The sequence below is a fragment of the Musa acuminata genome, chromosome BXJ1-9 (assembly GCF_036884655.1).
Source record: "Musa acuminata AAA Group cultivar baxijiao chromosome BXJ1-9, Cavendish_Baxijiao_AAA, whole genome shotgun sequence".
Lineage (NCBI taxonomy): Eukaryota > Viridiplantae > Streptophyta > Magnoliopsida > Zingiberales > Musaceae > Musa > Musa acuminata.
In genome coordinates, this window is record NC_088335.1 from 10,798,301 (window position 1) to 10,824,920 (window position 26,620).

Here is a 26,620-nt window from a genome sequence, read left to right on the forward strand (position 1 = left end):
TACAAAGAAAACAAGAAATTAAGTCTTTCTTTCTTTTTGTTTCCGAAGAGAGATAGAAAGAAAAGTGAGAGGGTGGCCAAGAAGGATTGACTGAAGGTGTTCCTCAAAGAGGATCATGTTTGGGATCGTCTCCGTAAGTATGAAAATTTGACCTCATTTTTATTTAGTCAAATTTATTTTAATATTAAAATATATAAGTTCTTGTCCTCCCTTTTTCCCGGGTCAAATCTCTCCGAGGGGCATTTGAGTCTTTTGTCAATAACTCGAACCCATTCCGGTCCTTTGCTACGGCCGGTTCGTAATGGCCGGTCTAACGGCGTCTGTGGAATGGTCTTGTTGTTGGGTTCCCCGACAGCGATATCTTCCACGGGGTTGCATAAGGTTTGCTCCGACTCTTCCGAAAGGGCGAAGAAACCACATAGTTGTCGTCGTCGTCGTCGAATGCCGCTGAGGCCGCCGGTGATCACTAGGGTTTCTCCTCCGCTGATCTCCAGTCCTCCGCTGATCTCCAGTCCTCCGCCATGGTTCCCAAAATTTCTCTCCTCCTTGTCGCCCTTGCCCTTCTCCTTGCTCCTCCTTACCGCTCTATCGCCGGTAAGTTCACCCCATCCCTTTCGGACTATCTCGAAAGACATCTCAAAACCTCCACCTTCGATTTCCTATACATTCTAGCTTCTTGATTTTCTATGATATTTCTTCATTTTGCAAGGAACATTTGCTGGCAAACGAGGCTTTTATAAATTGTTCTATCTTTTTTGTTACTTCTAGATGGCCTTAGGTGCTGTCTAAGGTGGATTGAGTTGTAGCCGGTGGAAACTTGCTGCAAAAGATTTGCAGTTTTAACTCTGCTTATAGGAATTATCTCTCCAGACTGTATCCGACGTAGTGCTTGTGAAACATAGACTTATTTTCTTTTTACTAAAATGATGCAGGAGCGACTGATGCTTTAGAGTCAGTTCCGGATCTTCAGAGTGCAATGTACCGGAACATCAAGAGTTATCCTTGTGTGAGGCTTCTGAATCTTTCTGGCGAAATTGGTTGTTCTAGTAAGTACACTTATTAATTTGTGTGTGCTTTAGATAATATACTGTTGTATTTCAAAACTTCGTCCAAAGACACGCATGTTTTTGCAAAGCAAAACCCCTTGTTATCATATGGAGATGTGGCCAATCTTTTGAATCTGGACTTTGCGATTCATATATCAGATCCTGGTCAGGAGAAAGTTATTGCACCCATTGTAAGGTTCAAGCATAGCAGTGATGAGTTGACTCGTCTGTCTGCTGTTTTACTTCCCTTAGAGGAGTTGGAAGGTTTGTTCCTCAGGTATGATAAATTTCTACTTTCAACATATTCCTTTTTTGCATGTGCCGGTTAGACAAGTTATTTTGTCTTCCTACGTTTACTGCTTAGATACAATGTCGATATTATGTCCTTGGTGACATATTTCTTCATGATTAGTATTTGCTGCTGCTTTGTAAAAGCCATGATTCGTAGTGATGCCTTACCAAACTATTCAACTGAGGCTGAAAGTTGACATTTTCAGTCTCACAGAAGTTACCTGAAAAGCAAAAGATCATGGATGGAAACAAGAGAGAGATTTTGTCAGTCTCCATATTCCTTTCCGATCATCTAAAAGGAATCTCCCATCTGGTAGTTTGTTAGTATAACGAGCACCTGACCCTTTGATTCCTTTAAGTTGGCTCTTAAATTTCAGTCGTGGTTACCAGCTAGGTCTTATTCTAGTTGTTGATTCCACTCTTCTTGAAGAGGTTTTGAATTCAAATCTTTATGGAGGTGGTTGTAAGTATTTTGTCCCTGGTAATATCTATTGGTGTTTCCCATTCAATTACTTTCAAGAGAAGCACAAAATTGCATACATGTCCCTCAAAGTTAGAAACTTTTGTATTTGTCCATCTAAATTGAAGTTTAGCTGATGTCCCTGCAAAACTCTAAGACTTGCATAAATGCTAAATGATGTTGAGACTCCAAATAAGATTAATATCCTTAAAAAAATATTACCTATATTTCTACAAATAAGTAATTTTTGCAATTGCCCCTTAAATTTGATTCTCACTAGTAGTATTGAACATTGTTTTTGAATGCTAATGGGAATGACATATATGAAGGATTTAAATATTTAAAGTGATACATATCCAAGGTCTAATAGTTTGGAGGGATATATATTTTATATGTTTTGTAGAGGCAAATACATTGTTTCCAAACTTTGAAAGGAAAGATATGTAATAACCCCTTTTACTTTTGGCTAAAACTAGCTGATCGTTCCCCTTATGCTTTTCTTTTACCGATTTGTGTTTGTTTATTGCAACTAGCTAAATCTTAATTGAGTGCTCATTATTGGTTGTCGTCAATTAGTATCCAAGTGAAAACCACATTGGCAATGACGTAGGCACAAATATATAGGATCAAGTATATTATATCATTACACTTCTTGGCACTTGTATCTTGGGACTATTATTTGGTATCCAAAGAATATGATCCACTAAAAAGCATTGAGCATACCAGATTACAAGATGATGTTAATTGCTGAATATGTAAAGACGTGCAAATTCTGCAGAGTGGAAATGTGTCTTGAAGGCTATCAATATCTTAGAGTCATTTCTAGCCTTTTGAATTTTTTTGTCATGTGCAAATTACAAACTATAAACTACAAAGGTGTGGGTTAGTCATTCCATTAGGTTGGATTGTAACAAATGATATCAGAACCTAGTAATGGGTATGGTGAGCAGCCCAAGTAAAAAAAGTTCTACATGTGGAGGGTTTAGAGGCATATCACAACATGAAGCTATTACTGAACTAAGCCTCATGCGATAGAGTTTGATTTTAAATTATGTCTGACTTTTAATGAGGGTATCAAGCCCTTAAACGAGGGTACTGATAATTTATAGTTTAGTTGGACATTAGAAGTGGAAAATTACTTAAATTGATTTACAACAGTGATTTAAAAAGCGCTAGGCGCCAAAAGGCGTCAAGGTCCAAAAACACCCGAGGCGCTAGGCGCTCGCCCGAGCGAAGCGAGGCGCTAAAATATAAAAATATATAATATAATTAATAAATATAATTATTTAAAATTTTAAATAAAAATATACTATTAAATTAAGAAAATCTATTAATAGTATTGAAAATTAATCATTTCAAATAAACTTAATATTAACAGTATACTGTATACTGAGCCTGCTAACTGAGAAACGAGGAAGCAACAGCGAGCGGCGGTAGCGGCGACAGCGACAGCAACAGCGGCAGCGAGAAAGGGAGCGGGAGCGACAAGCAGCGGGAGGCGCGAGCGGCGACAGCGACAACGTTTGCGAGCAGCGGCAGCGGGAGCAGGAGCGGCGAGCAGCGGGAGGCGCGAGCGGCGATAGAGGCAGCGTTTGCGAGCAGCGGCAGCGGGAGCATGAGCAGGAGCAGCGAGCAGCGGGAGGCGCGAGCGACGACAGAGGCAGCGTTTGCGAGCAGCGACAACGACAGTGTTTGCGAGCAGCGACAGTGAGATCGGGATCGGGATCGGGAGTGGCAGCGGCAGCGGGTTAGGGTTGGGTAAGGGTTATATCGGTTTAGTTGGTTCGATTGAATCAACTAACCAACCGAACCAGACCTAAAATCCTGGTTCGGTCGCCTTGGTTTACCCAGGCGCTTGCCCGAAGCGCCCAGCGCCTGGGCTCGGGCGAGCGCCCAGGCGGCGCTTGTTTGAAGCGCGCTGCCTGGGAGATTAGCGAGGCGCTCGGGCCTCGCCTCGCCTCGCCCGAGCGCCTAGGCGAGCGCCCGAGCGCCTTTTTCAATCACTGGTTTACAAAGACTCCATGAACAGACTATCGCTATCTTGAGCTTTGAGTCAATGGTTAGGCTCATTAAGTTATTAGGTCAGTTAGCCCATAACACATCTACACATCTACACATCTACAGAGAGGCCAATTAAGCAACCAATTTCCTTTCTGACCTTTGTAGGAACCTACATGTTTGAAAGAATGCTTATAGTTATCTGTCCAAAAGCAGCTTATATGCCCAAAAGCAGGTAATACACATCTCAGATGTTCCATGCTTAGCATATTTCACAGTTACATTTTCCTTGAACGAGTGGAGACTCTGCTCCAAGGTAAGAGCTGATTTATTGATTTTTACCATTAATTGATAAAATTTCTCCCTCTTAGAATAGCAGCAACTACAAAAGAAATGGTTTTCATTCTCCTTCACACTATTGCTGAAATCACATCTGGCCTGCTCTAGGAAGTATTATTTTAGTACTGTGTCTGGGTGTTCTCACATTGAAAAAAAAAGCCAACCAACATGAAACAGTCTTGAGAAGTTGCAACTATGCCAGATCACCTTATACAACCAGCCCTTTGGATATTTAACCATTTTTTCCTGCCAAGAATTATTCACACTAAAATGAGCATAGTTCTTAGACCACCAGATGATTTCATCCTTCTGCACTCTGATTTGATGAGACTGAACCTTATCTTAAAAATTGTAATCACAGTGGTCATGGCAAGTTGGAGAAACCATGTAGCATTATGTGCCAGATAAGCAATCTTTACATGCTCATTCATCTCTACTTCAGCAATAATGTTCTGACCATCTGTACATTGTATTAATCAGGATTTCCAAAGATATGGATTTTGCTCAAAAAGTTGCTGGTGTTTTGGTTGAATCAGATGGATACCCAAGCAAGTCACTAGATAACCATTCCTCTCTGTTTGACATATATTTTAAATGCAATTGAGCTATGGCCTAATGTTAATTTCTCATACTAGTGTATGAATCTCACAAAGTGTCTTGGCTTACAGGGTTCTCACCAGCTGAAAAGTTTCCGCAATCTGCTTTTGCACCATACAAAAATATTAACTATGAGTGGAATCTTGCTGTGAGTTACTTATGAGGCTCAATCATTATTACTTGTCTAATTAAAATCTGAGGATCTAATTTTTCCTTTTTGTTGGGCAAGGTCTTAATTGATAATGTCTGGTTGTGCAGGGTTCTGGCATTATGTCAAATCAGTATAACTTCCCTGTGTTTTTGCTCTCTCCAGAAACCAAGTCATTTGTTCAAGAGGTAGTTTGTTTATGTTTTGGCTATCAAATTCTTGTTCATATAGACTATCGAGGACAGCTATATCTTTATGCCATAATTGGAGAGCTTTTCTTGAGTGAGAAATTCCTGGATGGATGTATTATGATACTTGGATTCTTTAGCTTAAATGTTTTTTACATTATCAATGACCTGGAAAGTATTTTGCATGCTTCCATGTTTGGTTTTGCTTTCTCTAATATGCTTGTTGTATTCATGCAGTTGGCTGGTAAGAATGCTGGGGGCACTGATTTGTACCAAGTAATTGTTGCTGAATTTGATCTAGTCATGCAGGTTTGAGGCTTTTGCTTGCTCCTATATAACTATATTAGGTGCTTGGTAAAGTCAAAATGTTTTCCTGTTGGAACTGATGTTGGTTGTTTGCTTTGGAACTTCCTTTTGATTCAGACAACAAAATCACACACACATGATTCAGGATCTTGTCTCAAAGAGCAGACTTGTCTGCCGTTAGGTGGCTTCAGGTGAGTTTCCTGCTGAGCTCATCCTAGGTTCATATTTTTGGCACCCAAGTAATGCTTTTCTGTCTTGTGATGAGAACACACAACATTGTTTGCTAAAGGAATACACTTTTTGTCCATTGTTTAGCAGCAATTATTGACTCTTTTTCCTCTTTGTGGAGTAACTGTTGACTGTGATGCTAAATGATGTTTGGCATCCACTATATAAATTACCAGGCATTACTATCTGCCTACCTACATTATGGATGTAGGTGTGCAAATGGCAGACTCTATGCCTCTTCAATAGGATGCCAGTCTTTGACAAATAAAACTCACCAAATGATGAATATCTTTTAGGAATTACTACTTTTTGGTTTTAAATCTATTTAGCAAACATGACCGAATGTGTACTTATAATATGTGCTAGGTAATTGTTGTTAGTGGATATGAAACTAGGAATTAAAGGTTTTTTCTTGTGAACCTATCAATTTGTTACAGTGGTAGTATCTTAGTATCTTGATATAGTGCATACAGTATGTCGTTAAAACTCTTGGAACAAGAATCTTCGTCTTGCTTAGCATATTATAGGGTTGTTCATCAAGGATCACTTACCAGCCACAATACCAAGTAGTAATCATTTTGCAATGTTTCTTCTTGTATCATCTTATTTACTATTTATTAAATGTGGTACTCCCACGAGGATCCATTGGTATTGTTTGTGTTATCGAATGATTTAAGAGAACATATATTTGATCCATACATGTTATCAAAGATTTGTCCATATTTGGTCAATTTGTTGGTCTTATGATTATATTTCAGTTTCAACCACCTATAAACCAATGTTGTCATAGGTGCTAGGCAGTAAAAGGTGCTAAGGTATTATGTTGTCTTAGATGTTAGGTGCTAGGTGTTCGCTTGAGCGAAATGAGGCATCCACCAATATAAAAATTATAAAAAATATAATTAAGGAGTGACAATCACTACAATACAACTTAGACAATACATGAGTTTCATATCATTTCATATCCAAAAATATCACTATTAAAACATTGAATTACATTCATTTAACCATCTATAAAGCATTAAGGTACTACATTATCCAAATCTAACAACAAAGTTAACATGACAGAAGAAGATTAACATAGAAAGTCCACAAACTTCATCAAGAAAGTTAATGATCATCAAAGTCTACTTTATTTTGAGGGCAGCAACACTGTTGGGGAGGAGAGAGAGTGTGGGAGCTCGGAGGCGACAATTCTGTTAGGGCGAAGTTGATAGCAGAGTGAGGAGGTTAGTGGCTGGCTGATAGCATCATAGGGCTGACTGGAGGAATGGGAGGTGGAGGAGCGGGGGAGGGGACAAATTACAAGGCTCGAGGGAAGAAGTAGAGATAAGGGTTCAGGCGTCACAACACTAATGGGGAGAAGCAAAATAGTAAGGGGAGCTTGAGGTGGTAGCTTTATTGAGCAGAAGCATATAGCGGAGGGAGGAGGTTAGTTGTGGGCTAATACACCACTAATACCATAACTACCACCGGGAGGAAGGGGCAGGAGGTGGAGGAGGGGACAAAGTAGTGGGGGTGTGAGGGCTGGCATCGTCGAGATAGGGAAAGGGAGGGAGAGACTAAAAAGGAGAAGGTATATCTGTTCGCAAGAGGGAAGGCATTGCCAAAGGGTCACCTTATGCATGAACATTGTTCTTTTGTCGCCTTACATGCTAGGAAGAGGAGATCTGGTTGCCTGTCATCACCTTACATGCTTAGAAGATCTGATCGCCTTGCATGCACATGCCCAGGGAAGATGAGGATTAGGTTAGGGGGAGAGGGTTAGGCCATGTACCATGAGCATGCCTTGAACACAAACCCTAACTTGGTTCAATCAATATTAGGCTCTCACTTGATCTGCTCAGTGATTGGACTTAGGCATGTCCTTGGGCTTAGGAGCGCGCTTGAATCATGTCTGGGTTCATGCGTGTTCCTAGACCATGCTTGATTAAAAACACCTGCCATGACTTAGATCATCGAGGCGCTCAGACCTGAGCACCTAGGCACGCCCGAATAGTCGTTGACATCATTGGTTATAGCAGATCAAACTAGCTGGATTTGGCCAATTTGACCAATTTCAATCAATTTAATAGCCTTAAAAGAAGCATGAGACAATGAGCTAAATGAGGGAAAGGAGTAGAAGAGGAAAACAAAGATAGATGAAAGACAAAAGATGTACTTGTGACCGAATGTGCGATATAGTAGGAGATTCTATTAATACATTACTTGCTATTTTCGACTTCTATTGTATTTGTTGTTTTCCATCATTGTCACATTGTTTGCTATCTACCATGTACGATAAGAAAGAAGAACGCGAGGAAGGATAAGATAAAAGTTAGCTCTTAACCTCTTAAAGAAACAAGGATGCTTTAAAAAAAAAGGGAAGATATGATGGGATTTATTATCTGATCTCAACTTTTATGTGTTTTCTGTTCAGATTTTAAATATTTTTCATTTATGATCAGGGAAATCTTGGGTCATAGTATGACTATTTCTAAAATGTTTTAAGTAGATAATCTTTGGATCTTTTGTTTAAAAATGCATATACTATTTGTTTATGACAATAATATGTTTGTTTGATACGACGAATACATTTGTAATAAATAAAGGATAGTTAATTTTTATAGAGTCATTTCTTCATTATTTTTCATGTTTTCATCTATAATATTTCAGTTTTATTTATTTGTTTTGAAAAGTTATATATATGATGAAATGCAAACCTAGAAGTCTTTTAACGAATAATACTTTTTTGTTCTCACATTTTTGTAATTTTTTTATCATGTACTGCCATTTTTTATATTATACGTATGTATATTATTTTAAACTTATTTTCTGGGTCAATCGTGATCATTGATCTTGTTGATCCCGAATATATCATTCATTAATCGCCGGTATCTTGTGAACTATGATCCTTGTCATATAGTTAGATTACTTTATAGTTTATCAGATGTTTAATGTGTTTTTTTCCCACCTTTGAGTCTGATAGTTCTTCCTGTAGCCAACCGTTAATAACTTATGTTTTTGTCTAAGGGAATTTTGGGATTGCCTCTGTGTTGTGTCACTTGAGCGAAACCAAATTGGTCAAATTTACTATTCTTATAGGTTCACTTGGATATTATTTGTGTTGCCATATAATTTACCACTAATTTTGAAATTTGATCAGATTGACAAATGGTATTAAAATGCTGATGAATCTGTGGTAGGGGTTTCCCAAGTTGGGTTTATGCTCCATAATTACCCCATATTGGTGGATAAGTTCAGAGTTATGAGGAGTGTTCTGGTTAATAAATTTATATGTAAATATACTATTCTTTGTGGTGTTTGGGTTTGTAGCAAAGGTAGGATGGTCACATGTATGCACAATGTTCTGCCAAACATAGAAAGCATTGTGCAATCATTGCACAATATTCTGACTTTAGGTCTGTCTTGATTTCTTGACATGTTATTTTGTTGAATATTATGGACAATAAAATTCTTTGTTTTAGTGTGACAATGATTCTTCTGCCTTTTGTAATGTTAATTATATTATTTTCTCATCAATTAGACACTTCAATAGATTCTTCAAGTATGTAGTGTCTGCTTTCTATGTGTCTTAAACTTCATCTGTAATCATAGAAGAAAAACAACACTTTGGCACGTGCTTTTCTAGTACTTTACTTTTGATTGTCAAATTATGAAGTCCTAGTGAATTTCATCCATTCTTCAGCATAAGGTGCTGAGATGAGCTTGAGATTGTCAAATTATGATTGTAAATACAAATAAATGGAATAGTGATAAACCATAATGTCTTATACAGTGATTTAAAAAGTACTACGCGCTAAAAGGCGCCAAAGTCCTAAAACGCCCAAGGTGCTAGGCGCTTGCCTGAGCGAAATGAGATGCTCTAAAATAATAAAATATAAAAATATGTAATATATTTAAAAACATAATTATTTAAATAAAAATATGATATTAAATAAAAATATACTGTTAGTATATTACTTAAGTTAGAGGGGGAGAAAAAAAATTCTCTGAAATATTAAAATATAAAAAATATATAATATAATTAAAATATAATTATTTAAATAAAAATATGATATTAAATTAAAAATATATTGTTAATAGTATATTACTTAAAGTTAGAGGGGGGAGAAAAAAATGTTAACAGTAATAGAGGGAGATAGTAGCAACGACAGAGGATTAGTTTAAGATAGTTGCAGCAGTACTGCGAATGACAACAGCGGCAGTGGCGAAAGTTGTGGACGGCATCAGTGGAAGCTGTGTACAGTAGCAGCGGTAGCGAGGGAAGCTACGGACAGTCACAGTGACATCGACGAAAGCTGCAGACAGCAGTAGCAGCAACAGCGGAAGCTGTGGATAGCAGCGGCAAAAGAACTTGCGATCCTCTCCCTCGATAGTGGAAGGAAGCGACAGCAGAAGGAAGCTACGAGGGTCGTCAGATTCGTCCGTTGACAACAAAGAAAGGCTCGGTCCGCTGTGTCTACAGCGGAGGTAGCGACAGAAAGCATTAGCGGCGGAGGCAGAAGCAGCTCTAGGGTTCCTCGGGGTTGCGCGGGCATGAAGCGTGGCTTTTGAGGTAAGAAACTATGAACTGAACTAGACTTAAATCGGTTCGGCTCGCTTAATTGAACTAGGCGCTCGCCCGAAACGCCTAACGCATGGGTTCGGGCGAGCGCCCAGGTGGCGCCTCATTGAAGTGTGCTTCCTGATCTACACATGAGGCGCTCGAGACTCGCCTCGCCCGAGTGTTTAAGTGAGTGCTTGAGCGTCTATTTAAATCACTGGTTTTATAAGATGCTGAGCTAGAGATTGGGTTCTGATATTTAGTTTGTCTACTAAACTGGACATAACTCTGGCTGACTACATGTCCTAATTTGCCAAATAACTTTATATATGTGAATGAAAGTAGTGAAATGGAGTTACTTGTATATGGTTTTCTTGCTTATACGCTACTTTGGTTTTATTTCTGCTTTTTTTTTTGTACTAATCACTCACAAGAATTGCTTTTTCTTAATTTATAAAAATATGATGGATGATTCTGTCATCTGAAGGACAGTGTATGGTCTTCTCTACCACCGATCAACATCTCATCCGAAAAGCCATCTAAATCTATTATAATGGCAGTGGCATCTCAAGACTCTGCATCGTTTTTTCGTGACCGAAGTCTTGGTGCCGAATCTCCGATCTCTGTAAGTTAGTAGCTTTGGCCTTGCTTCCACAATTGGTCAATGGAGCATTATTATTTTTATCTTCTAATTAACATTTTTGCTAATTGTAACATTCATTGATATAATTGATAGCTATTCTTTCGTTATGCTTAGGGTTTGATTGCATTGCTGGCTGCAGTTGATGCCCTTTCCCATGTAGACGATCTAAATGAGCTTAAGAAACAGGTAGCTTTTATGTTTTCCATCATTTACTGTCTCATCTGCATCTTCCTCCCTCTTGACTGTTGGGGTTCTCGACATATTTGATACAAAAATAAATTTTGTTCTATTATATTTATGTTTTGGCATAATGCATATTTTATGTCACACATTCAATTTACTACACGTAATTTTTGGAATTATGAAGGCTAATTAAAATATAACAATCATTTAAACGAATTTGGATCCATGGAAAAACTTTATCTTGAATGATGGCGAGCCCCTCAAATTTGCGCTAGTTTCTGGGAGCAACCCTTATACCTTTTTTTTGAAAAAAACTATTAGTCTTTTTCCACAATAGGGGTTTATATAAAACTCCAGCTTTAGTTATTATTACATAATAACTATTTTCAATGAGTTACCTTATGTGATAAGCATTACTTCTTCCTGGTTTTGCATTATGGTTATGCAAACTGAGAAACATGTTGGCCTTTTTAAAAATGACTGGTCTTCAACGGGGCAATTTTTTTGAATTAAAGTTATGTTTATTTTAACTCCGTTTGTTTAATATAATATGCAATTTACTTCCGAGTACCATCCCATTACCAAAATATGTAGTATGTGTTTTAAATTGTGACACTTGGTCAATTTCTGCCACTCTATCACAATGAAGTGTGCATTGCTATATAATGAAATGAAGGTCCCACTAGATATGTGTGCTGTATTCATTAGTTGAAATGGTTAACATCAGCCGCTTTGGTATTGTATCAAGTGTTAAATTTATATGTGCATTTTTGCTTTCACCTATATGTGCTGTGCTCGTGAATCAGTGGATCACGTACTCAGCAAACTCCCTGCTGTATGGAGCCCATCCTCACATGTGCTGTCATCTATGCCTATGTGCCCTTATATGCATCAAAGTGAAAGTCAACCGATTTAGGTCGAAGTCACCACTTCAAGAATGAAAGTAAATTTGAAGTAAATTTTTTATTGTACAATACCTAAATAGGCACCAAAGTGATGAATACATAGACCTAACTGAATTGCAGCTGCCTTAAAAGATGAATATATGGGGGTTGACACAATTGTAGAACCAGTCACAAAAGGCTGATCTGCACAATATTTTTGACCTGTAGTAAATTTCAGATTTGATCAACGCAATATATGGGGGTTTTCTGTATACTTTGATATAGTTTGTGGCTACTTCTTGGGAGAACTTTTTCTTTTCTTAAATGCTGATCTTTTGATAACATTCGTGTTTAGTGTCATCTGTACCACATCTTTAAAAATACTTGTGATCGTTTAACATGACATGTGTTGTCATATTGAACACCAGAGGTCAAGATTATCAACCTACAATATTATATATTTAGATTATTTGTTGTTATCTTATTTATGCTTATGATGCCCTGCTTTTTAAAAAAATTAACATAATGATATACATATGTTTTGTTGCATATTCTGTAGTATTGTAATCCATGCTTCATAGATAGTAGGTAAAAATAAAACCATTCTTACCTTGTGTCTCAAAAGTGTGCTGTGAAGATGTTGCAATCATATTTATTTGTTAAGTTTGTCGACTTCTTCTGAAGGTAACTGCTGTATTATTGTTTGATATTCAGTCTTATCTTTTTGCATTTACCTGCAGCTTGTTTTCGTAGTTTTCACTGGGGAAGCATGGGGATATCTTGGTAGCAGGAAATTTCTACAAGAATTAGATTTGGGTACAGATGCTGTCAATGGCCTCAACAACACGATGATTGAACAGGTAGTCTTGTTTGTATGAACTTGATGCTAGAAGTGTTCTGTATATATATATATATAATAAGCACTGAAAAGGATTTAAATACAGGTATGTATATAATACTTTCCTATTGGCAGACTTCTATAGTGTATGGGTATTGCATTAGTACAGTCAGTCTATTGTATAATGATAATGGATCTGACCAGTAAACACCACTTGGTATGGTCAGTCCAGTTCAATAATTGAAAACTTGCCCTGTATAATATACAAATAGTTTTATATTGTTCTCATGCTTCTATAGTAAATACTTGGCTTTTGTGAGATACCTTGAACACCACATTGAGAGTCCTGCTGTACTTATTATCCACTGTGATTATTACAAACTAATAAGATTCAGAAACTTGGATTCCATCTTTATTCAACAGTTAACCTCTAGATACTCTAGGCACTTGCGGAGGATAACTGTATTTTACTATAAGCTATTTTGACATTTAGAACACTTACTACCACTGATTGTTGTAGCATGAATGAATGTCCTGGTATGATTACTAAAGTAATTATTAATGGTCTGTAGTTTGCCCTTAAATTCACATGCTTCATATCTTCCATATAATTGCGTATGAAGTTATGTTCTTCAATTATGGTTAGGTATTGGAGATTGGATCTGTTGGGAAAGGCTTAGATCAAGCTACCAGGGCCACAACCTTCTATGCACATGCAAGAGGGGTATGCTTCTGAGATCGACTAGTTTTTTTCTGCATGGTGTCATATGGCTACCATATCATTTTTAGTTCTTTAGACTTAAATGATGTGTTCTTTTATATGTACAGCTGCATCTTTTTTGCTTGGAATCTTCGATCTTGACCTTTGAACTATGGAATTAAATTTCGTGGCACACTGCCTGTTGTGGCAGGTGCATATCTGTCTGATGAGTTCTCAGGTTGTGGACTGCCTTCTTCTAGTAGTTATGCTTATGCCTCAGTTAGGCCAAAAGCCATACTAAACTGGTCTGCTATGATACCCAGTTTGATCTGGTAATCCATGCAGTTTATTCTTTATAAATCAGTCTGATCTTGGACAAGTCAAACTAAACTTGCTTTATGGCTTTGTGGCGACTATATCATCATGAAATCAAGTGTTTACAGAAGGCATGATCTAAACAGGAAAAATAAAGAAGAATGGGTTTCAATACTGAGACCTGAATCCTTGAATCTTTTATTCAGGAAAGGCTTAGACCTGAATGGGTTTCAATCCTTGAGACTTAACAGATTGTCTATTGTCTTGATGAATTTGAAGTTCCACAGCATAAGATAAGAAAAAGAAACACACACATGGTATATATTTTGATGGAAGCAGATCGTTACAAAACCTAGTTTTTTAGCTGAAAACTTTCTCATGGTGACAATTTTAGTGTCAACGTTTTCATTGTAACCAAGCTATGATTAATCATGTCATTAATCATTTGTTGCATGATTTTCACTGATTATTCATGGATTTTCCATCTCAATTTTTTCTTGTATTATACACAATGCTACTTGTTTAAAAACACTGAATAAAAGTTTATTTGTTTCTTTAATTGTTGGACTGTTTCCCTAAACAATTTCTCCTTGAAATAGCCTTCTCCATCATAATTTTTTTTGCTAAAGCAAAAAGGTGTATAGCTGATGGAAACGAGTACAAAAATCAACCTTCATATCAGAATGAACAAGCAAAAGAAACTGAGGGGGCCAGTCCCATCTCTCTATCCCTGTGAGCATGATTAGCCAACTAGTTGGTGAATCGATTCCCCTCCCTAGATACATGATCAAGAACATAGCTATCAAAATATTTTAATAGAAAAAGCATGTCTGTGATTACAACCATCAAATGCCAAGGAATGGTATTCAAAGAGAGAAGCATGTGTAATAGGCTTTGGGAGTCAGCTTTATGGTGGATGCATTTGATTCCTTCCTGTGAGGCTGCCAAGAGACCTTTGACAGCCATAGCTTCATAGAGCAAGATATCTTTTTCATCAACGCATCTGCAATCAGCCAAGATAGGATTACCAGAATCATTTCTAATAACAAATCCAAATCCTCCAAGATTTATGTCATTGACAGATCCATCACATTTTAATTTAAACCATCAGAAAAACAACACTTGTCATTAGCCAACACAACAGCTATAATTTTGTGCAACATGCTTAGTAGATCTACGCAAATGATCGAAGGGGGACTCATTTCTAGTCCTCCCATGCTACCAATGCTCAGTAGTAATGGCAGCCCTAGTGTTCCTACCAGCAGTCCATCTTACATTTTGTTCAACATATCAGTGATTTAAAAAGCGCTATGCGCCAAAAGACGTCAAGGTCCAAAAATGTCCGAGGCGCTAGGCGCTCGCCCGAGCAAAACGAGGTGCTAAAATATAAAAATATATAATATAATTAATTAATATAATTATTTAAAATTTTAAATAAAAATATGTTATTAAATTAAGAAAATCTAAGGTACAAAATCAAAATAATATATTATTAATATAATAAATACAAATACTATTATTAGTATACTGTTAACAGTATACAGAAGGAGAAGAAGGAAGAGGAGTGTAAGGGGGTGCTGACTGAGAAAAGAGGAAGCGGCAGCGGGAGCGGCGACAGCGGCAGCGGGAGCGATGACAGCGGCAGCGACGAGCAGTGACAGCGGCAGCGAGCAGCAGCGGGAGCAGGAGCGGGAGCGGCAACGGCAATGAGCAGGGTTAGGGTTGGGCAGCGACAGTTGATATCGGTGCTTTAGTTGTTTCGATTGAACCAACTAAAGCACCGGAGACCGAACCAAACCTAAAACGTTGGTTCGGTCGCCTGGTTTAACCCAGGCGCTCGCCCGAAGCGCCCAACGCCTGGGCTTGGGCGAGCACCCAGGCGGCGCCTCTTTGAAGCGTGCTGTCTGGAAGTGAAGCGAGGCGCTCGGGCCTCGCCCTAGCGCCTAGGCAAGCTCCCGAGCGCCTTTTTAAATCACTGCAACATATAGAACAATGATCAACTCTTGGTCACATGCTTGAAGAAAATTTGCACCTGTTTTATCTAAATTATCCGACATAGCATTATACAAGGGAAATCCTTGATGCCATAGAAAGGCAACTGCTTTAAGACATAAATATTATGGGTTCAAGTTACAGAAAAGCCTCTTTGCTTGGTGGTAGCCTTGTGCATTGATCTACCCATTTTTATTCAACATGGTTTGGTCCAAGATTTTAAATCTTGATTGTATCAGTTTGTGTGGGTTGGAATTTACTGATTCAATGAGGTATCGGTATCAAAATATATTGCTCGATACCAATACAATGTTACTTTTCTGTAGTTATTTTTATTCAGTGATATCATACCCATCTACTTGGTATACTGGCTCGGTACGCTTCGGTACGGCAGACCTTGGTCTAAATTAGTATCAGACTGAGATCTATATCCTTGTAACCATCCAGAAGTACGAGCCAGTGTATCTACCAGTTTTTCGGAGTTTCGACCCGGGCTCGGTACGGTACGGTACGGGTGTACCGATCGGTATACCGAGGTGTACCGAGCGGTACACCTGATTTTATCGATTTATCCCTCTAAAATACCTGAAAATTAGAAAAAAAAGGTTAGGATAGTGTTTTCAAGTTACAAATACATACCTCTTTATTAGAAAACGAATACATACCTCTTTATTAGAAAAGTTAGGATAGTCTTAATTACTCTCTAATTAAAAAAAACGAATACATACCTCTTGATTAGAAAGTTCTTCCTTTTAATCTTTCCAAATTAGTCTTGATTGAATTTACAAATCGTTGTTTTATAGAGTTTAGGAGAGAAAAAGAAAGTTTGAGAGAGAGTTTAAGAGAGTATAATGAAATAGGGGAGAGAAGAATGGTTTAAATAGGAGGAGAAAAAGCTCTAACGGTCAAATTGACCATTGGAACACTGTAGCACTGCTACTGTGTGGTAACGATCGATTTCGACCGTTACCGAGTGGTGCCGGACAGTAACGGTCGAAATCGACCGTTACCGAGTGGTACCGGGCGGTACCGAGTGGTGCCGAGCGGTAACGGTCGAAATTTTGACCGTTACCGCCCGATTTTGCCCCGTATCGCCCGATACGAGGGTTTTTGGGGCGTACCGCTCGGTAGCGGGCGGTCCGCGTACCGGTAACCTGTCGGACCGGTATGTACCGCCCGGTACGGGTGGTACGCTTCGATACGGCAGACCTTGGTCTAAATCAGTATCAGACTGAGATCTATAACCTTGTAACCATCCAGAAGTTCAAATGGTAATTTCATTTTTAATAGGTAAGTACATATTTTATGAATTACAAAAGGTTATGAAGTGACATCCAAATGTACAAAATTTGGCTAATTTAAATAACAAGGCTAAGTTTTGTGCGGGAGTCCTACTTTAGCTTAATCATATAAGCAACGTCAAAGATCCTGGATGCTCTTTTTAGTCGAATTAGGCTTTTGCTATACAGTTGTGAGTCCTGAATTTTATTTTAATTAATCACAAGTTGTCATCTTTAATCATACAATTTATGCCAGGTCGAAGCTTTAATTCTTCTTTCTAATAAGTTATTTGTGATTCTGTAGGATTCATCTGTTACAAAAGATATGCTGACGGCCTTACAAAGTGCTAGTGATTCGCTTGGTTCAGACAATGTCAAAATCAAAGCTGCAGATGTATCAAATCCTGGTATTCCACCATCTTCACTGATGACATTTCTGAGAAAGGTTGGTAAATATAATTGTTTGGCCAAGTATTTTGCAATGAGAAGTATCCTCCAAGTTTTAAGCCTTTAGGCTGACCCAGGGTATACATGATGGTAACATTGCTGTATTTGCAGCTTGTTTTATTCCTTTATATCTTAGCATGCAGAATGCAAATTAATCTCTGTGGACACTGGACAGTACAACTCACTATTAGATTATTTCACCCTGTTCATATTCTCATTGGCACTGTGTCTTTTAAGTAAACAATAACCAACTGAATCTCTTTTACATGTTCTGTCCACACCATCCATTGATAATTTTTATGTTAGTCTGGAAAATGCAAACTAATCTTTGTTAACAGTTACAACCCACTATTAGAAAATTTCACCCTGTTCCTATTCTCATTTGCATTTTATTTGTCTTCTAAGAAAGTAGCAGCTGACTGAATTTCTTTGCAGTTCTACCTGTACCTGCTACTTGATAGATTCATTTTCCAGTCAGGACTTTAATTAAATAACTGCTATATGGTTATTTCACCAAATGCTAGATCCTTATAATTTCTGAAACTTGAGAAAAACTTATCAGTAAAGAAAGTTCTCTGTGATAGAATATCACCACTACGCTTTCTAAGACTGATTTTCATGTTCATCTTATTTTCTTGGAATTTTCATGTTCATTTGATTTATTGTAGAACTTGTCAAATAATTCTTGACAAATACTTATTGTAGGGTATTTTCATGATCATTTGATTGACTTCGAATTACCACTATTCTGCCTGAGACTAGTTTTTTTTTCTTTGGTATTCAATTGCGAGAGTTACCAATCACTTATTTTACTTTCAGGAGTTAATATCATTTTGAGTTTCTTTACTGAAGTACAGATGAATTCATAAAGCAACATAATTATCTCGATGCCTGTTCTTGTAATAGACGAAACATAAATGTTTCAGCATCTTCACCTTACAGTGATTGTATGGATATCATTTTCGAGGCTGTCAGAACAGTGGAAGTACAAAAAAGTATAAAGCAAGTATTATAATTTTGAATAATACCGTCCATACCGGATGGTACGTACTAGTCCGTTAGCAGACCGATACACGGACTGTCCACTATCGAGCTGACACGGACTTAGCTGGTTTTGCCTAAGTCGTGCGGCACCCTTGCGCGTCCGTCCGCAAAGGTCAGCCTCCCCGAAGCCTCCCATTGTCCCTTAGGACCAACAAAAGAGAGAACGGGTTAAAGAGAACGCCTCAAACGGGATCCACAAGCAAACATGTCCGAAAAACACTTCATAGACAAAGCAAATTACAAACAGACTTTACAAGCTCTGAACAGTGGCACAACAAAGGGTAAAATGGTCCATTACAGACCGAAAAGCTCTCGCACGTGTCCACATGACACAACCTTTATTTACAAGCCTAAAGAGGCCACCAACCGAACTAAAATGGGACTATTAAGCCTTCGGCCGCCCCTTTACATTCTGTACAAGGCATGAACATGCCAACAGACACAGACAGATATAAGCATTACATCAAACACCTTGTTTAGAAGTTTGTCCGTGACATTCTCCCCCAGTTATCCCTTCGACGTCCTCGTCGAAGCCTTTGTGAACACTGCAACTCTTCGCCTTTGCTGAGTCTTCAATCTTCTGCTCTAGCTGCAATGCGCCTCCTGGCTCCCAGCTACTCTCCGCTGCTGTTTTTGAGTAGTCGAACTTTGATCCGCCATGCTGCTTCAACTCACCAATGACTCTGACTCTAGTGTGGGGTTGGCTGAGTTGTGTTGATCCTCGTTGATTCCTGCGGATCCACCAAATGAAGGAAAAGACTATTCTTACTGCGCCAGTTTCTCAAAATTTTCACATGCTACTTGAACTGGGTGGATGCTTGTTGGAGTTTTAACGAGCATCGCCTCGCAAACTTCTAAAGTTTCGGGTCCTTCCTCCACAAAATCTGCTCATTGACTCCTCTTTCAGTTAGTTGTCGCATCCAAGTAGGTTCGCATCACTTCCGGTTTCGATTGGCATTTCGTTGGGAAATGAAGCGGACAATCTACTCTCAGTAGCACTGATCACCGTTGGTGAGGATTTGACAACTATTGTCTTCCATTATCTTCGAAGGGTCTTTGAACTTGTGCAGAGCTCCTCTGCTGGATAGATAAGAGAATTGGGGTACTCGGTTTCGCCCATCCTCTTAAGAGTTGAGAAGGCAAAGGTTACTTGACTTCGCCCGCCTCCTCGAGGTTGTACTTCATGCATCGAGCTGGTTACTGGTATTCGCCTGCTCTTTGCTCACACTTCTGAAGCACTTGAAGTGTTTGCACTCCTTGCGTTGAGTTAGCTACTGTGATTCATCTTCTCAATGCCATCGAACTTCTGGAATGCGGGAAGTTTTCACCCCAACTTGGAGTAATTCTCTGATAGATGAGGTCGCCTCTGGGATTGTACCGTCTTCTCCATCAACCCTGCCGCCTACTCCACTGAGTAGCAAAGGTACAGCACCGCGTACTGCTTGCTTCGTTCCTTGGTCGTGCACTCTTGCATGACCCGAAGTCCTTCACTTACGGCTATCTTGATGAGAAACTTGTTGACACCGGTCTTACGAAGTTCTTCGGCCTCTGCCCTTCAGCCTTGTCTCGGTACTTGAAGATTGTCTCTGCATTCTCCACCTCCTCGGCCCCTTTCACGACCAAGCGCTCTCCCTCCATGAGAGCAAGGGATCAATGACTTGCACGGAAGTCCCGCCTCTGCGGTACCATGGCGCTGCCATGCCCATGGCCCTACTATCCGTTGCCTCGCATCTGCATCCCTTTTCTTCACAATCAGTAGAGATGTCTCCGTGGCACTCCTCTGAGTCCACCTCCATTCTAACTGATTGCTTGATTTTGGGTAGCTAAGTCCCTCTGGACTCGTCGTCGCTTCCTCGCCCCTTTCGACCCCCTGCTTCAACACCTCTGTGTTTTCCAAGTAGTCCGTTTTGTCGATGGAAAGACAGACTGCAACTCCCATGCATGGCCTCTGCCATCACGTTGTAGAGTATGCACCGATTCTGTTCTCCTTAGCTTCCTTGGTAGCAACGTTCGCTCACTCGACCTTGTCCTCTGACTTGTCAGGCTCCCTTAAGCGAATATGAGCTCTGGAGCAATCCAACTCTCCAGCTGCTTCGATCATACCTCTGCATGATCAAGTCCCTCCCATGGAACTCACTGGTACTTGCCTTTGAACTTTTCCCTTAGTGGAACACAGCCCCCATATGCTAATGACCAAGGTTTTCGTCCGATGCAAAATTCGATGCACGCACGGAAGACCCGCCTCTGCGGTACCATGGCCTTCACTCCTTGAATCCATAGCCCTTCTTGCCATCGTGTTGTTCACCAAAGCGGAGCTCCCAGTAGCTCCCGATCATACCTCCATATGATCTCATCCCTCACGAGACAGTGTCGTGTGTATCGCATTGCCACGAACTGTTCCACCACGATCCGCTGCACCATGTCGCCTCCTGGTGACATCTCCATTGCATTCTGATCCTTGTGGAATAAACTCGAATTGTGAACCCTCCATGTGTGGCCTCTGCCAATACATCGCAGGGTCACCTCCGCCTTCGATTTTGTTCGCTCCTTTGGCAATCGACCTTCATCCACCCACTCTTGGGTCACACCTAGATGAAGCACTGCTCTAGGACAGTCCGTCGCCTAGTAGCTCCCGAAGTCCACCGACTTCACTGTAATTTGTGCACCATTGTCTGGATCCTGGGCCTCTGCCCCTACCAGCACAATCTCCGCTGCGCACTGCTTCCTTCATGGCAACTTTGAATGGCAACACTGTGGCATATTCTTCAAGAGTACCCGCCTCTGCGTCCTCTTGCCCCGTGCTAAGGCCTTCTGAACCCAACTTCGTCTCCGCAAATTGAGTCGCCTTAGTTCCTCCATCAAATGCTTCTCCGAGATAAGGTGCATGTGCCCCGAAGCTCCCTTCGTCTTTGGCACCATGCAAGATGAGTCCGCTCCGTCAGAATGAAGGACCCATGGAACAACATGATCCTACTATTGCCTCTGCAAGAGTTCATGTCCTTGACCTCTGTTTAAGGAAAGCACTGTGCCTCTGCTCCACATTCCAACTTTTATGCTGGCTCCCTTCATGCGGCTTGGGTACTTCGCCAAGTTACACCCAAGTTGCTCCGCTCCTCGTTTTTGCATTGAGTCGATGGTGGCCCTCGTGCCCACCATTCCACGGGTCAGCCCTCCCTTGAGTCCGATCTCCACATCGACTCCAAGTGTGCCTTCATTTAAGTTGCTTTAGGTCGCTCCCCCACTTGATCTCGCAATGCATCCACCAATGCATTCTCTCGAGCGAGATCATGCGACAACTCCTCACCGCTTGCTCAGTCCATCGAGCTTCGTGGAGTTGTTGTTTGTTGAGGTACTCCTCCTCAACATGTGAGGTCCATCTCACATGATTCTCCCTCTGGAGAGCCGGGACTTATCCCTCCTGGATAACTATCCCATTTGAGCAACCTCTCTCTTCGTTTTGGAGACCACCATCCCCTTGGACTACTCCGATCTGCTGAACAAACTGTGCATAGTTCTGCCTCTTGCAAACGCACTTGCTAGATTGTGCCTCCACGTCAATACAGCCACCGCTGCACCCCTCAAAGCCTAGCAACATGCTGAACTCGTTGCACACTTCAGCCTCCTCCGGACGTATCCTTCGCATGCCGAAGAGAAAGTTTCAATGCTCCATGGCGCCGAGTCTCGACCGCCTTGGGATGGCCACGAACAATCCATCGTCCGCATACAAGCCCATGCATGAGTACCGAATTCTTCGAGTTAGCAATTCCCCTCACCTCTGTGAGCTTTGCACAACTCTTTCGGTCGCTGAGCAACTCATTCCACTTTGCATGGTCTCGTCCTTTGCCAAGCGCCTCGCTTGCCTGGAGCACCATCAAGTAAAGTTGTCAACGTTGAGCCGTAGCTCAAACTCAGCCATCCCAACCTTTGTGCGCTCCGCATTCTTCCAAGCTTGCCTGTTCTCGTGGTGCCTCTTGTGCGAAGGGTTGGCCATTCCTCTGAATGCCAATGTTAGATGCCCGCTCCTCTGAGCGACTCTTTTCCCTACATCTCCATGCCCGTTTTCCCTCAAACGGTCGCGCGTTGCTGACTGCCCTCAACGCAGCCCCGCTAGGTCCCCCACGTTTGCATGTCAAGTGTTTCTATGAGTGCTTGTCCCGCTCTGATACCATATGACACGGACTTAGCTGGTTTTGCCTAAGTCGTGCGGCACCCTTGCGCGTCCGTCCGCAAAGGTCAGCCCCCCCGAAGCCTCCCATTGTCCCTTAGGACCAACAAAAGAGAGAACGGGTTAAAGAGAACGCCTCAAACGGGATCCACAAGCAAACATGTCCGAAAAACACTTCATAGACAAAGCAAATTACAAACATACTTTACAAGCTTTGAACAGTGGCACAACAAAGGGTAAAATGGTCCATTACAGACCGAAAAGCTCTCGCACGTGTCCACATGACACAACCTTTATTTACAAGCCTAAAGAGGCCACCAACCCAACTAAAATGGGACTATTAAGCCTTCGGCCGCCCCTTTACATTCTGTACAAGGCATGAACATGCCAACAGACACGGACAGATATAAGCATTACATCAAACACCTTGTTTAGAAGTTTGTCCGTGACAGAGCGGTATTATATATATAATATAATATATATTATATATATATATATATATATATATATTATATTATATAAATATGCGACGTCGCCTCTTTCTCCCCAACGGGAAAAGGCAACGTCGTGTCGCCTCGGCTACATTGCCTAAATGCGACATTGCCTTGGCAATGTTGCCGAAAAAGGGGTGTCGCCTTTTTCGGCAACATTGCCAAAAAATTTTTTTATTATTATTATTATTATTATTATTATTATTATTATATATATATATATATATAGAGGCGACGTCACCTCGGTGACATCACCGAATTATATATATATATATATATATATATATATATATATATATATATATATCGAACGGTATACCGCTCGGTATACAGTACCATACCGTAACGTACCGAGCGAATGTCAAAACTCCAGTACGGTACGATATTTCAATCCTTGATATAAAGTACTCATCCCAAAAAGATATTTTAATATTTAGTAATCCTTAGTTCGATGCACATGTTAGACCACATTCGATAAATGTGTTTTGATTTTAGGAATTATAAATATGGCATATCATGGCCAATGGCAGTAAGAACTGTACCTTTTTTCTTTCTTTTTTCCCATAGTTTCTGAATATCCAGTCATGTGCTTGACAGTTCGAAGGCTTAACTGCTCATGATGAATTTATGTATCTAAGCTGCTAGATGTCCACCAAATATCTTGCTTTAATTATAACTGTAACCTCTCCATGTGAAGCCGATTATAACATGTCAATTGTGATATTTTTGTTTACTTCTTTGCAGAATTCTTCGGTGGCCGGAATTGTTCTGGAGGACTTTGATTCATCTTTCACCAACAAATTTTACCATAGTCATTTGGATAGTCCTTGTATGTCTCACTAGTTTATAATTTACGACTTCTTTTCAAATCTGTTATTTACAGATCAAGTTTATGATTTCTATGCAGCAAATATCAACTCTTCCTCGATTGCAGCTGCTGCTGCATTGGTTGCCCGGACTTTATATATTCTTGCAAGTGGTGATTTGACAGTAAATCTCATGACACTTAACTCTATAAAAGTTAATGTGTCCTTGGTTGAAGAGTTGGTAGGATGCCTACTGAGTTGTGAACCAGGTTTTTCATGCAGCATTGTCAGGAACTTCATTTCACCGAGCATTACCTGCCCAAGTCATTATGTTGGGGTGTTCCTTGATTCGCCTGATACACGGTACCCTGAATATGCTGATGATACATCCCGATTTGTCTGGAACTTTCTGGCTGATAAAACCTCTGCTCTAAAGGGCAGCACAAGTTCCTGCACTGGCAAGTGCAATAGCATAGATCAAGTTTGTATCGGAGCAGAAATTGAGGGCAAAGGCAGATGTGTAATATCTACAACCAGGTATTTGCTCTTTCTCTTGCTTTAAAGCTTTGAATTTGCCACAGAATTTTCTATAGCTACTGTAATATAATGATTGATGTCACTGATGCAAATGATCATCACATTATGACATATGTTGGTTGAAGACTTTCATTAAGGAATACAAGTTACTAATTGAACTGGTTTACTTTTTAACTATGTGAAAATGATAAATGAGGCACTTTTAAACTGTCAAGTACGCATTAGTGAGAGTCATTTGGAACTATTGCCTTATGAGCCTTATATTTCTTTCTAAATTACTAATATGATGATGGGGTTTCTTTTTGTGCAAGTTTATTTGTCTTGTTGAGCCACCATGGGTAGACCTTGTTGTAGAAGCAGCTTTTGTGCCCATAAGCTTTCTAGTTATTTTGCATCTGTTAGAAGTCATTAGCTTTATCATACATTGTTCCTCAAATCTCTAGTTGATTTGATGGAGCTCAATGTCTCTTTTTCTACTGTTTTAAAGCTTGCTGTTTCTTGATATATTCTCTTATTAAAGTTCATGCGGCTATGTAGGTATGTTCCCGCTTATTCCACCCGACTCAAAATTGAAGACAACTTATGGCATGTAATTCCTGCAAGTACTTTGGATCCTATGGGATCTGTGGATCCTGTATGGACAGAAAGCTTTTGGAATACCATTGGCCTTCGAGTTTACATGGTGCAGAGTGGAACTTATGACCGGCTCATCCTTGTTGGTGGAGTAGGTGTGACAGTTGCCTCTTATATTGTAACAATAGTGACCAAATCTTTTCTTGCAAAGGCTGTGAAAAATGATTGATATTTTTTGGTAGATCTAACCAAGTTGGGTTGCATACGGATGCCCCCAGAATCACACTCCAGGGACTTGGACTTGTTATATCTAGAAATCACCTTATACTTGTTACAAGAAGAGACTGTCCTGGAACTTTTTATTATTTTTTGTTCTGGTTTACACATTAGAGGAGCATCTCAAGTGTACCCCTATATTTTTCTTGTCATTTTTATCAGTCAATATGGGGGTTGGAAGTACCACCATCCCTAATAGAAGTTAATTTGAAGTTCAAAGGCAACCAGCGATAATAGCGTCATGGCTGTTGTGTTTCCTACTGCTGCCATGGCTGTATATTTGGTTTGAAAGGTAGAACCATCTTGTTTCTTCTTTCTGGGCAAGCTATTTGTATTTCTGAATCTAATTGACTGTATATTTCCGGATCCTATGTAGCTGAAAATTTTTCAAATGACAGCAGAATTTTGATATCCCAACTTGTTTCACTAATATATTCTGTCATCATGAACTTTTGATATCTCAACTTGTTTCACTAATATATTCTCCCTGCGCATAAGTAGGTGTTGTACGCATATATTCATTCTGTAACATCATTGGTCATTTAACCTTTGTTGGTTGGTTTAGTGTAAATCCTAATCTCAATTGTTATATATATATATATATATAGGTCATCTTCCGTGATAGCCGAAAAGAAAAGAAAGAAAGAAAGAAAGAAATGATGGTTGTTGGAGATCAAAGTTCTTTTTCCTAGTCTCCATCACATTCTAGATCACCTTACATATATCTATCTTCTTCCTTTGGTGCAGACAGTTGTTTCCAAGCCTCAATCAAGCGAATCACCGTAATATTTTTTTGCCTTTTTTTTTAAAGCAGAAAATGAAGTATCTGATGGGACTTTTACCTTTTCTGAAAAATAATGATAAATTTTCAGTAGCTTAAATAACTCATTAAGTTAAAGCCTCTCCAACATGATTTTGAATTGGACTCGAATTTCCAACCCATCGTCTATCCACTAATAATACAATCATTAATCACTAGAAAGACGATCATATTTATGTGCCATTACTACCCAAAAACAAAAAAAAAAAAAAAAGGAAAATAGCACAAGAGTTCATTTATTAAAGCAAACAAAAACAAAAACATCAAGCATTTGCACTAGCTATTCAAAAAATTCACTTCGCATATCATATATGACATATAATATGCATACACATAAATATGTGTAGTTCCGTCGGTGGGACATCCTTAACAATCATCACTCGTGTGACATGCCGCATCTCGGCAGAGTCCTCTACTTGCTCAATAAACATGCATCACTCGTCATGCGTGCTCCATTAATTGATGGAGTTCGAATACAA

The 26,620-nt window shown here is 39.7% G+C and overlaps 1 protein-coding gene across 1 annotated transcript; it reads left to right on the forward strand.

Moving 5' to 3' along the window:
* The first annotated feature begins 351 nt into the window (after positions 1-351).
* LOC135593173 (nicastrin-like) lies at positions 352-25,732 on the forward strand. The gene is made up of 16 exons (XM_065083026.1): positions 352-594; positions 933-1,046; positions 1,206-1,323; positions 4,615-4,692; positions 4,801-4,879; positions 4,990-5,067; positions 5,305-5,376; positions 5,491-5,564; positions 10,640-10,772; positions 10,905-10,976; positions 12,598-12,717; positions 13,342-13,419; positions 17,287-17,427; positions 23,874-23,958; positions 24,037-24,472; positions 25,010-25,732. Exons 1-16 carry the CDS (start codon positions 522-524, stop codon positions 25,272-25,274), a joined length of 2,016 nt encoding a protein of 671 aa, XP_064939098.1. The 5' UTR covers positions 352-521; the 3' UTR covers positions 25,275-25,732.
* The last annotated feature ends 888 nt before the right edge of the window (positions 25,733-26,620 follow it).

Bases quoted from the DNA above. Each gene is read 5' to 3' on its own strand.
- LOC135593173 (XM_065083026.1), top strand. From the start codon at position 522: ATGGTTCCCAAAATTTCTCTCCTCCTTGTCGCCCTTGCCCTTCTCCTT. The intron at 10,977-12,597 runs GTAGCTTTTATG...ATTTACCTGCAG, and splicing joins TAAATGAGCTTAAGAAACAG to CTTGTTTTCGTAGTTTTCAC. The intron at 23,959-24,036 runs GTATGTCTCACT...ATTTCTATGCAG, and splicing joins TAGTCATTTGGATAGTCCTT to CAAATATCAACTCTTCCTCG.